The sequence below is a fragment of the Xyrauchen texanus genome, chromosome 34, assembly GCF_025860055.1.
Source record: "Xyrauchen texanus isolate HMW12.3.18 chromosome 34, RBS_HiC_50CHRs, whole genome shotgun sequence".
In the NCBI taxonomy this organism is placed as follows: Eukaryota; Metazoa; Chordata; class Actinopteri; order Cypriniformes; family Catostomidae; genus Xyrauchen; species Xyrauchen texanus.
In genome coordinates this window covers 5,318,133-5,330,632 of record NC_068309.1, presented here as the reverse complement: position 1 = coordinate 5,330,632, position 12,500 = coordinate 5,318,133, and the positions used below count along the sequence as shown (strand labels likewise).

General features: G+C 41.7%; 1 protein-coding gene across 1 annotated transcript in view; it reads right to left on the bottom strand.

The window, feature by feature from the left end:
- Positions 1 to 12,500, bottom strand: part of LOC127627487 (collagen alpha-1(XXVII) chain A-like) — a 91,699-nt gene that overhangs the window by 62,056 nt on the left and 17,143 nt on the right. Inside the window, exons 4-7 of the mRNA XM_052103884.1 lie at positions 12,036 to 12,089; positions 7,413 to 7,466; positions 4,178 to 4,231; positions 1,418 to 1,471 (exon numbers count right to left, since the gene is read on the bottom strand). Of these exons, the coding sequence (XP_051959844.1) occupies positions 1,418 to 1,471; positions 4,178 to 4,231; positions 7,413 to 7,466; positions 12,036 to 12,089 (216 nt within the window). The remainder of the gene's footprint in view (positions 1 to 1,417; positions 1,472 to 4,177; positions 4,232 to 7,412; positions 7,467 to 12,035; positions 12,090 to 12,500) is intronic.

Below are 12,500 nucleotides of genomic sequence, written 5' to 3'. Positions count from 1 at the left end.
GCAAAACTTTTTTTTCTTATTTTTCTGATTCGACATTATATAACTCAGGGTGTTCATAAGGTAGCTCCAAACTCATGTAACCTGTAACTCAGTTGTTCCCAAACTTTTAACAGTTGCGTACCCCTTCAAACATTCAACATCCTTTTGAGCATTGTGGGTAAGTATCTGTGCAATTGCATAGTCAGTCTAAAATAACATTCAATGATTGAGATGGCAAAACCAATTTATCCTAGTGTCCAAAAACATCTCCAAGTATCCAAAAGCCTCTCCAAACAAATAAAACATAAAACATCCTGGGTAGCTCAGCAATTAATGACGCTGACTACCACACCTAGAGTCTCAAGTTCGAATCCAGGGTGTGCTGAGTGACTCCAGTCAGGCTTCCTAAGCAACCAATTGGCCCGGTTGCTAGGGAGGGTAGGGACACATGGGGTAACCTCCTCGTGGTCACTATAATGTGGTTCCCGCTCTCAGTGGGGCATGTGGTGAGTTGTGCTTGGAGAATAGCGTGAAGCCTCCACACGTGCTATGTCTCCACAGTAATGCGCTCAACAAGCCACTTGATAAGATGTGTGGATTGATGGTCTCAGACGTGGCGGCAACTTTCATCCTCCTCCACCCGGATTGAGTCACAACGCCACCACGACGACTTAGAACGCATTGGGAATTGGGCATTCCAAATTGGGGAGAAAAAAAACAATTGCCTCCTCTAAGTAATGATATGTATATTTTATGTTCTGTTTATTTTTCATTGAAGTTATAAGTGTTCAATGAGCGCAACAAAGGGAAGACGGAACAGTGTATATCGGATTATTATTTCTTGCCCAAGGACACTTCGGCATGTGGGCCGGGAATCGAACCACCAACCCTACGATTAGTGGACAACCCACTCTAGCACCTGAGTTACAGCCACCCCTTTTACAAATCTTACTGTGTACATCCAAATCATTTAGCCAATATTTTACCTTCATACAATTGCTTACAGTAAAATGGCTGGAACAGAATCCAAACTTACTATTTAAACACACACAGCTGAGACACAAAGACACTCCCACACAACTACAGCCGTAATAAAGTGAGTTACTCAGAGGAACACTGTATGGTCTCAGTGGCCTTATTTGACATTTGTGTATGCTGTGTAAAATGCAATGCTAGACGACTCATTGGGAATACCCTCCGATGTTTCCACTGGTTTCCACGGTAACTGAGGACACAGTGAGTGAAGGCGAGTGGGAGTTTTTCTATGAGTTTGTGTGTATTTTGTAGGCAAAAAGCTGAGCTAATGGGACCCAGTGAGTGTACATCAGAAATTATGTGTGAAAATATGTCAGAAATGATAAAATAACATGCAAACAATGAAATCGGAAAGTGTGATTTTAGCATTTCATAATTATGTCAGAGTTTATTTATATCTTACCTTACAGCCTTCTAACCCGACTAAACCAACAGGACCGAGCAGACCAGGGTCTCCCTAAACACACAAAGGCAGGCAAACATGAGACATAAACCCAAAATAGGCCTTTGCTGTTAAAACCCTTCTTGTATTTGTGTGTTCCCTGACATGCACCTAAAGGTTCTTCAAAGGTAGAGAATGGAGAATAAAAACTTCAAACTTGAGTCCTGTGAAGTCAGTGAACCAACTTTTTAAAATATAATATTTATGATGTGTGTATGTATGTATGTATGTATTTATGTAATATATATATATCAAACAAAAGTTTGATATAATGTACAGATTTTGCTGTTTTGGAAGATAATTGGTACTTTAATTCACCAAAGTGGCATTCGACTGATCACAAAGTATAGTCAGGACATTACTGATGTAAAAAAACAGCACCATCACTATTTGGAAAAAGTAATTTTTGATCAAATCTAGACAGCAGCCATCACTCCAACACCTTATCCTGGAGTAATCATGCTAAATTGCTAATTTGGTCCAAGGAGGACCTAGGACAACTGGCTCTAACAAGGACAGAAAGAGATGTGGAAGACCAGATGTGCAACTAAACAAGAGGATAAGTACATCAGAGTCTCTAGTTTGAGAAATAGACGCCTCACATGTCCTCCGCTGACAGCTTCATTAAAGAGTAGTAAAAGAGAAGTACAGTAAAGAGAAGACTCAGGAGGACTTATGGGAAGAATTGCAAAGAAAAAGCCACTTTTGAAACAGACAAACAAAAAGAAAAGGTTAGAGTGGGCAAAGAAACACAGACATTGGACAACAGATAATTGGAAAAGAGTGTTATGGATCTTAACCCCATTGAGCTTTTGAGGAATCTGCTAGACTGTAAGATGTGTGAGACACATCTATGGCAAGTGCTACAGGAAGTGTGGGGTGAAATGTCACCTGAGTATCTGGACAAACTGACAGCTAGAATAACAAGGATCTGTAAAGCTGTTATTGCTGCATGAAGACATAAACACTGATGAGTCAAAACATTATGACCACTCACAGGTGAAGCGAATAACATTGATCATCTCCTATCAAGGCCACATGTCAAGGTCTGGGTAGATTAGATGGTAAGCGAACAATCAGTTCTTGTAGTCAACATGTTGTATGTAGGAGAAATTGGCAGAAGTAAAGACATGATTGACTTTGACATGGGCCAAATTGCTATGGCCAGACGACTGGGTCAGCACTTCTCTGAAACGGCAAGGCTTGAGGGGTGCTCCCGGCCAGCGGTGATGAGTACCTACTGACAGTGGTCCAAGGAGAGACAAACCACAAACCGGCAACATTGTGTTGAGCACCAAGACTCATCGATGCATGAGGGCAACGAAGGCTGTACCGTCTGGTCTGAACCAACATAAGGTCTACTGTGGCACAAGTCAAAGAATATTTTAATGATGGTTACGGGTGGAATGTGTCACAACACACAGTGCAGCGCACCCTGTTGCGTATGGGGCTGCGTAGCCGCAGACCAGTCAGAGTGCCCATGATGACCCCATCGTCCACTGTCAAAAGCGCATACAATGGGCACATAAGCGTTGGAACTGGACCTTGGAGCAGTGGAAGAAGGTCACCTGGTCCGATTAATCCTGTTTCCTTTTACATCACACGGACGCCCGCGTACAAGTGCGCCGTTTACCTGGGGAAGTGATGGCACCAGGATGCACAGTGGGAAGACGACAAGCCGGTGGAGGGAGTGTGATATACTAGGAAACCCTGGGTCCGGCCATTCATGTGGACGTCAATTTGACACGTGCCACCTAAACATCATTGCAGACCAGGTACACGTCTTCAAGGCAATGGTATTTCCTGATGGCAGTGGCCTCTTTCAGCAGGATAATGGGCCCTGCCACAGTGCACACATTGTTCGGGAATGGTTTGAGGAACATGTTAAAGAGTTCAAGGTGTTGCCCTGGCCTCCAAATTCCCCAGATCTCAACACGATTGATTATCTGTGGGATGTGCAAGACCAACAAGTCCGATCCAAGGCATCTCCACCTCACAACTTACAGGACTTGAAGGATCTGCTGCTAATGTCTTGGTGCCAGATACCAGAGGACACCTTCAGGGGTCTTGTAGAGTCCATGCCTCGGCGGGTCGGCACTGTTTTTATGGCATGCTGAGGACCAACAGCATACAAGGAAGGTAGTCATAATGTTTTGGCTCATCAGTGTATATACTGTATATACACATGTAAAAGAGAAGGAATGCATTAAAAATTCATGCACTTTATGTAGAGACAGACAGACAGACAGATGTCAAGAAAAAGTATGTGAACCCTTTGGAATTACCTGTTTTTTTGTGTGCAAAAATTGGTCATAAACTTTGATCTTATCTTCATCAACGTATTGATAAGCACAATGTGCTTAAACTGACAACACACAAACAAATATAATATTTCATGTCTTTATTAAACATTCACAGTGCTGTGGAAAAAGTAAGTGAACCCTTGAATTTAATAACTGGTTGATCCTACTTTGACAGAACTAACCTCAACCAAGTGTTTCCTGTGGCTGCGGATTAGATCTGCACAATGTTCAGAAGGAATTTTGGACATTCTTCCTTACAGAACCTTCCACAGCATCTCTATTGGGTTAAGGTCTTGGCTCAGACTGGGGCACTTCAAAAGGTGAATTTTCTTGGTGTCTCATGGTGTCTAAAGCTAAGTGATCTAATGAAAGAGTAAAGGATATTGTGGATAGTGTATTAGAACAAGTTTGTACTCACTTTATCTCCTTTTGGTGCTTTTCCAGGAGAGAGTCCAGGGTCTCCTTTTTTCCCCTGAGAAATAAAACAACAAAGAAAAAAGAATGAGAACAAGAACTTCCATTTGATTAAAGCCTTATATGTTAAAGTAATTAAGGGTTTGTCTGTACATGTTTACTGTACATGTGTGTCGCAGACAGACAGAAATGGAGAGAGCATATGGCAAGTTTTACTCCAGGCAGTTACACCTTTACCAGGTTTGTGTTCAAAGGGTACTTGAAATAATTAAACACAGAAAGCAAAGACCATGCAATCACTTAAGTACACACACATTTCCTGCTGGGCCCCTCGGCTGTTTATCACCTTTGTTGTATTTACAAGGATGAAAGAGGTGGACCAATCACACAGCAGGACATTACCCACACACTCACACACCTAAAGCCAAGCCCACACTACAAGACTGAAGACTGTTCAGGCTGGGGTATACATATATATTTGATGATTTTATGATAAATATAGCAAACAATTTGTCATTCTAAAGTATCCAGTAAATGCAGTATCGGACTGCCAAGTTCACCTAGTGGCTGGAGTAGTATAGAAGTTAGCACATGTACTTGTTGTAAAAAAAAAAAGGTATATTAATCGCGATTAATCACATTATTTTTCTAAGATTCCTTCTTGTTCCAACCAGTGTTCAGAACTCACACAGAGTTGAAAAAAAAAATCAGAAAGTAATGTTTTAATGCTTTAAACACGTTAAAGGAAATTAACGCATTAAATACGTGGCAGGGAGGGCGGGGCCGGGTCGTGATTCCACACACCCGGCCCATAATCAGGCTAATCAAGCCTCAGAGAGGGATAAAGGCCGACTGGAAACTGCAGTGTGAGAGAGAGAGAGAGAGATGTCAGCTGTCTGACACCTTTGTGTGTTTGTCTTTTTGTTTCAGTTTGATATTAAAATATTATTTATATTGTCAAGCTGATTCTCGCCTCCTTTCTATTAACCCTGGTTAATGAAATCCAGGAAGGAGGAGGTATGTGCCGTCGTAGAGTCCTCGCCACTACCATCCACCCCAACGGAGCAGCTGCTTGGATGCGGAGGAATGGCCGCCGACAGCGAAGGGCTCCCAATCAACCGCCTAGAGCGGTTACCGCTGCCAGGGGTGGGGGAGACACCTACTGTCCACCAAAAATGCGGCGGTGTGTTCTGTCTGCCAGGGGCTGGAGGTCTGCCTCCAATCCGTCCGGGGAGGTGCGGCTGTCGTCCATTAGAGGGTGGAGGAGTGGCCGAGGACCAAGCTATGGTGTATTGCAGAACGGGCGAGGAAGTGTTTTTTTTTTCCTGTCTCCTCTTTCTCTTCCACTGCCATTCCATGTTGGCCTTTCCCTCTCATTTTAAAAGGTTTTTGTTAATTTGGCACGATCGCTGTTACGGCTTGTAGGTTTCACACTTTTTTTTTGTTTCCCTCCCCTTGTCCCCTCCCTGCCGGCAGATGAGGCGGAAGGCACCCCCCACCCCAAGGAAAGGGGTGAGGGGGTGTACATCATGCCAGGGGCCGGGTCGTGATTCCGCACACCCGTCCCCTAATCGGGCTAATCAAGCCTCAGAGAGGGATGTGTGTATTTTCCGCGTTACGGTCCCCTTGTGAGCGGACCCGCGTCTCCCTTGGGTAGTCCTCACTGCCCCCCGGTTGCTGTGTTTGTAGCAACTCCTCCCTCCCAATGAGGTAGGATCTACAACCGTGCCATTCCCCACATGCGACTTAGAATCCCATGTGATGTATTCCACCACTCTTTGCCTACCCCAGCCTGGGCAAGTGTGGTCTCCGCAGGGTCTTTCCTCCCTGAGAATAGGAATTGGGAAAGAACGCCTTCCCCGATGCATGTGATAGCGTTAAGATGGCCCCAACCGCTTTAACTCTATGTACATAGAAACATAGAGAGAGTAAAGGTGCTGCTTGCTCCCATGCTTGGCACGTCGCCTTGTTCCCCCCATATTGGGCCGTAGGGAACCAGAAGGCTTTGACAATTTTATGGGGCGTTGGGGAAGGGTACGTGCAGTCTGACACAGCCTGTCGTTTTTGGCACGCAACTGCCTGCCCACACCTGTGTCAGCAGCGCACGTACACGGTTCAGCGCATGGCATGATTAAAATTGGACCCCTAATGTCACTTCTTCGACACAACGTCGAAGTAAGCGACAGACGGGGAACTTCTAGGTTACTGTTGTAACCTCCGTTCCCTGATGGAGGAAACGAGATGTTGTGTCCTCCCGGCCACGTCACTGAACCGAGCCACTGTTACATCCGAACCTCTGTGTCGTCTACTCAGGCAAAATCCTGAATGAACAGATGCATTTCCCTCCCTTTATATCCGTATGTCCGGGGGCGGGACATGCAAATTCTGTCTGCTAATTTCTCATTGGCCCTTTTCTCAAGTTCAGAGATGCACAAGGCTCTCAAGAGAGACCCCTAGTGTCGCTTCTTCGACGCAACGTCTCGTTCCCTCCATCAGGGAACGGAGGTTACAACAGTAACCTAGACGTTACTCTTCAATTTTTTATATCTAAAAATCAATTTCCAAATATTTGAAATACCATTGATATCAAGAATGCGTACTCCCGGGGGTATGGGGAGGTCAGCAATTAAAGACGCTGACTACATTCCTGGAGTCTCTCATAATTAAATGTAAAAAGGGCTTAATCTTGAACTTGTTCGTTTAACATGTCGTCAGGAAAACATTCTTGCTAAAACGCTATTTGCGCAAATTTTAATAATCAAATTTTAGGATGGTAGCGACAGTCAGGGAAGAGAATGATCTTGTAATAAGGCACATCCACACATTTGTTTGTTTTTTTGTTTTGTGTGTGGAAATGCTTGTTATCCAAGGAAGTCTTGCTGGTTAAGCTAGTCAAAAAGCCTTGTTGGAACACCAGCACACCAGCAACTGCCTTGGTTTATAGACCCTCTTTAATATTACAGCAATTCCTCACCACACAATCCGTACACAAACGTTCTTTTCTAAATCATGGGAAAAACTTTCCACAACCAGCTTGGATTCCCCTCAGTCCAGATAAATCAAAGTGTTTGCATGTGTGTGTACGCAGGGTTTTGAACACAGCCCAATAGTACCAGCAGGCGTAACAGTGATGAACATAACAGAACGGATCTCCAGTCCAGACAGAGAGAGATGAGCAGATTAGTACTCATGATCAGACAGCGGTTTATCTGACGGTAAGTGTGGGTGTGTTTTTGTACCTTCAACCCAGGAGGCCCGGGTCGACCTGGCTTGCCGTGTGGTCCCGGGGGTCCCTACAGGAAATGACAAAAAAACAAGACACAGATGAAATGAACATTTAAAGGAAGCACACACAATATAAGGCCAGAAACATGTGCTTTGCCAGTACAAAAGGCGAAATCATATGTCAATTCTAAACGACTTCCTATCTGAGGTCAGAGGTCAGAGGTCACAGTGAGGGTCAAGTTCAGTAGGTTTTAGTGGAGGCCCATAAGTGACAATGGATTGTGTGTGTGTGTGTGTGTGTGTGTGTGTGTGTGTGTGTGTGTGTGTGTGTGTGCATGTGCGTGTGTTGGTGTGTGTTTTTTGTTACTATATCCCAAAGTAAATATGGCAACACATAAATAACATTATACTCAGTGTTGGGTGTATCCAAAATAATTAGTTACGATAATGTAATAACATTTTAATCAAAAAGCAATGCAATGCATTGCAATGTGATTCCTTTTTAGATTAAGTAATCATTAAAGTAATCTGATTACAATTTTTAGAGTTGTTATTAGTCATTTGTAATGGATTACTTATTTTGAGTAATTTACCCAACACAGATTATACCTCAAGGGTCCTTGCATGTCTCTTGACCAAGAACCAATGAGGTTTCATGTAAATGACATGTCGGCATTTTTGATTTGGGCTCTGTAAATCTGTTTATCATACAAAGGGATCGAATGCCTTCAGAAGACTTGGAATATGATTCACGAGTCGCATGTACTACTTTTGGGTGCTTTTTTAAGCGTTATCCTCATGCAACCCCGCATCCATATGTGTGGATGTTGCATTTTGGCTTCACTATACACAATGCATTTTTTAAATTAATCTAAACTGACTGATCTTAGTTCAGAAGAATCTGTGCTGTCAGTAAAGGGTTAAACTTTCAATGCACCGCGTCATGTGACCAAACAACATAGCGCTGATCACAGCAGAGTTTGTGTTTTGTACGGTAGCAAAACTACATCTGGTAAGAAACCTGATTAAGTTTTTACTTTGAAATATGCTTGAGTCAAAAGATTAGAGTCTCTAGTTTCATTCGATATGCCATTTTTTACATTTGAGTGATTTATCGGGAAACGGCACGCTATTAAACACAATGACCACGTACATGGACTGTATGCTAAGTTTCAGTTACAATATCCTTTATTCACTGTCCATTACCACATTGAGAATTAATGGATGCATCCAAAAACTGAACATTTTGCTTTCAGAGGATTTATATGGAGTTAGAATGAAAATAAGGTGCATTTCAAACTGTTCTGAGACCAGTGCAGACATATAGCACACTGGAGGTTAAGTCATTCACTAAATAGGGAGCAAGGGAGCATTCTATTGGCCTCTATTCAGCATTCAGTGCATTCAGTCCAAACTTCAGGGTGCAGATGAAACATAATAAACAATTTGATTTAAAAAATCGGACTTTCTATAGTTTCATATTATTTAAAGTTTCACCACTTAGTCCCGCTGTCCACATATATGGACATACGTTTTTTTAGGAGAAGTATTTGGTCAAGAATTTTTTATTGTATTTTTTTGCATGTTTCTTATGGGCTGCTAGTTACAAATCTAAAGGGGAATGGAAAATGCACACAGCAGTCACGCTCAGGTCTAAGGAGGTTACACTGAGTCCACTGCCATTGCATGAAAATTAAAACAAGGGACGAGACCTTCAATATGTCCCACTAAAACAGCAATAACAACAATCCTTTAAAATATATCCCTATGTGTTTCGCAGAATAAAGTCTTAAAAGTTTAAATCAACATGTGGGTAAATAATGACAGAATTGTCAATTTTGTGTGAACTATCCATTTAAAAGATTAAGGAGATGGAGGAAGCGAAGATTGAGAAGATTGCGACGTGGGTCCAAATAATGTAGGCTGACTTCACTGAAAGTATTCTTTGTTTTACTAACAAGCGCACACTCGCACTCACACTCACACAAATAACTGCTCATGCACATTTAAGATTAAAAGAGCACCGGCTGAACAAGGACATGCAGTCAGACTTTATAACACATGCCCTTAAATACTAACACACACTCATTCACAGCAGCACACACAGAGAGACTTCACTGCGATCCTTTGACGCGTGAACACTACATGTTGACTACAGTTGCTAAAACAACACCTCACACACATGTGACCCTGTCAACAAAGGTCAGAGTTCAAGAAAAGTCTACAAATGTGACTTTGTGTTTACATTGGCGGCCAACGCATTGGGAATTGGGCATTCCAAATTGGGCATTCCACATACAGCAATGACTGCTTTACAGATCTTTGGCATTCTTGCTGTCAGTTTGTCCAGATACTCAGGTGACATTTCACCCCACACTTCCTGTAGCACTTGCCAGAGATGTGGCTGTCTTGTCGGGCACTTCTCACGCACCTTACAGTCTAGCTGATCCCACAAATGCTCAATGGGGTGAAGATCCGTAACACTCTTTTCCAATTATCTGTTGTCCAATGTCTCTGTTTCTTTGCCCACTCGAACCTTTTCTTTTTGTTTTTCTGTTTCAAAAGTGGCTTTTTCTTTGCAATTCTTCCCATAAGACTTCCTGAGTCTTGTCTTTACTGTTGTACATGAAACTGGTGTTGAGCGGGTAGAATTCAATGAAGCTGTCAGCGGAGGACATGTGAGGCGTCTATTTCTCAAACTAGAGACTCTGATGTACTTATCCTCTTGTTTAGTTGCACATCTGGCCTTTCACATCTCTTCCACAAATTTTCATTCACAGTGCTCTCCAGTTACTACTGGTGTTCCACAGGGATCTGTCTTGGGACCTTTACTATTTATAATATATCTTCTACCTCTTGGCAATATTTTTAGGAAATTTGGAATTCACTTTCACTGCTATGCTGATGACACCCAGCTCTATATTTCCACCAAACCAAATTCTTCTCTCCCACCGTCTTCCCTTCATAACTGTCTACTTGAAATACAATCATGGTTTTCTTGTAACTCTCTCAAACTCAATAGTAATAAAACTGAGGTTCTACTTGTAGGTACTAAGTTGAATCTTGCAAAGTCGAAAGGTTTTGCTCTACCACAAAAACTTCAGTATAAATTACAGCTGGTACGAAACCCGGCTGCACGGATTAATTCACAAACTACCAAGTCTGCCCATATAACTCCTATTCTTCAACAACTTCACTGGCTCCCTGTTAAACTTCGTATTGATTACAAGATTCTGTTATTGACATTCAAGGCTCTTCATAGACTAGCACCTTCCTATCTTCTAGATCTTATGCATATATATTCTCCTACTCACACTCTTAGATCCTGTTCTTCTCTCTCTCTTGTGATACCTTCTGTTCGTCTGATTTCTGTGGGGTCCAGATCATTTAGCAGTGCTGCTCCACAACTCTGGAACTCCTTACCGCCAGATATCCGTAATTGTGATCGTCTTTCCACTTTCAAGTCCCTCCTCAAAACCCACCTTTTTAAATTAAGTTACTACCTATGATAATGCACATTTTTATATGTGATTTAGGTTTTTATCTTTTCTTATTGTAAAATTGATTATGTCTGTAAGGTGTCCTTGAGAGTCTTGAAAGGTGCCTATAAATAAAAGTTATTATTATTATTATTATTACTGAATACTGCACACTGTATACTGCCTACTAAATAAACGTTTCAAACTGAAGTTTGCTACATTGTTGTCACATGACCTCATCATGTTGCATTTTAGAGGTGTATAGTTATTATCTTGGAAATAAAAACTGTTATTCTTGTACCTGAAATTCAATTTGGCAGAAAAAATGCCTTTGGCAATTCTATCAAAGTATTTTTGAGTATTTTGTCTTATTTACTGATAAAAATATGTAAACATCCTTAAAACAAGAAAAGATTCCTTGAGAAGCAAAATGACATAAGATCTTGTTTTAAGAGAAGTCTAGTGAGAATCTATAGTGAGGTTCAAGCTTAAAACAAGAACAAAAACTTGTTTTGTTCTTACAACATTGGCCATAGTTGTTTCTTGATATAAGCATAGATATTAATAAATGTTGTTCGATTTTTCTGAAAACAGGCCAAAATATCTTCTCAAGTAAATGTATCTTGTTTTAAGAATGTTTAGATATTTTTACCGACAAACAAGACAAAAATACACATTGCATTATTGTACACAGAGAGTGAGCAAAGTGGTGGTGGTGTAGTGGTCTAAGCACATAACTGGTAATCTGGTAATCAGAAAGACACTGGTTCAATCCCCTTAGCAACCACCATTGTGTCCTTGAGTAAGGCACTTAACTCCAGGTTGCTCCGGGGGGGATTGTCCCTGTAATAAGTGCACTGTAAGTCGCTTTGGATAAAAGCGTCCGCCAAATGCATAAATGTAAATGTAAATGTAAATTAAACAAAAAGACAGATTGGTCTGCAGGGGTGGATTGTGTATCATTCTGAGTTCAGTTTGACCTGCTGACCAGACAAAACATAATCTCACACACACACACACTAAAAGACATGAATAAAGTACAAATACACTAGTGTGAACCATGTGCAAGAGATCTTATAAGGCACCACATTTTACACACTTCCTGTTTATATCTGGAGGTCAAAGGTCAATGGCTCTTTCATACTAACGCTCACTCACCCGAGGTCCTTTTTTCCCTGGCTGCCCTGGTTTCCCTAGAGGTCCTGGAATTCCCTACAAAACACAAGAAGAGCATTATTATGAATCAAACACAGAGTCAAGATTCTCAGTGGCGTCTATAGGTGTGCAAATAGTACTGCAAGACTCTGAAAACTAAACATTAAAAGGAAACAGGAAGTCATTTGAGGGAATTTCCTTTAACTGATAATGGGCTATAGACGTACAGAATGCCTGAATCCAACTGAGCGTGTGTGTATGTGTTGGAAAGGGTAAGGGGACACTGCAGTCCTTTATGTATCAGATTTAAAGCTGAAATGTGTCATTTAATCGAATCTACTTGGCAACATTGGCTGATTGGTCCAAAATATGGTTACACTGACTGAAAAAAACAAACATATTAGCCATTTTAGAGCAAATACAATCTGAAATACACAGTTGGGTCCAAAAGTCTGAAACTTTACTCAC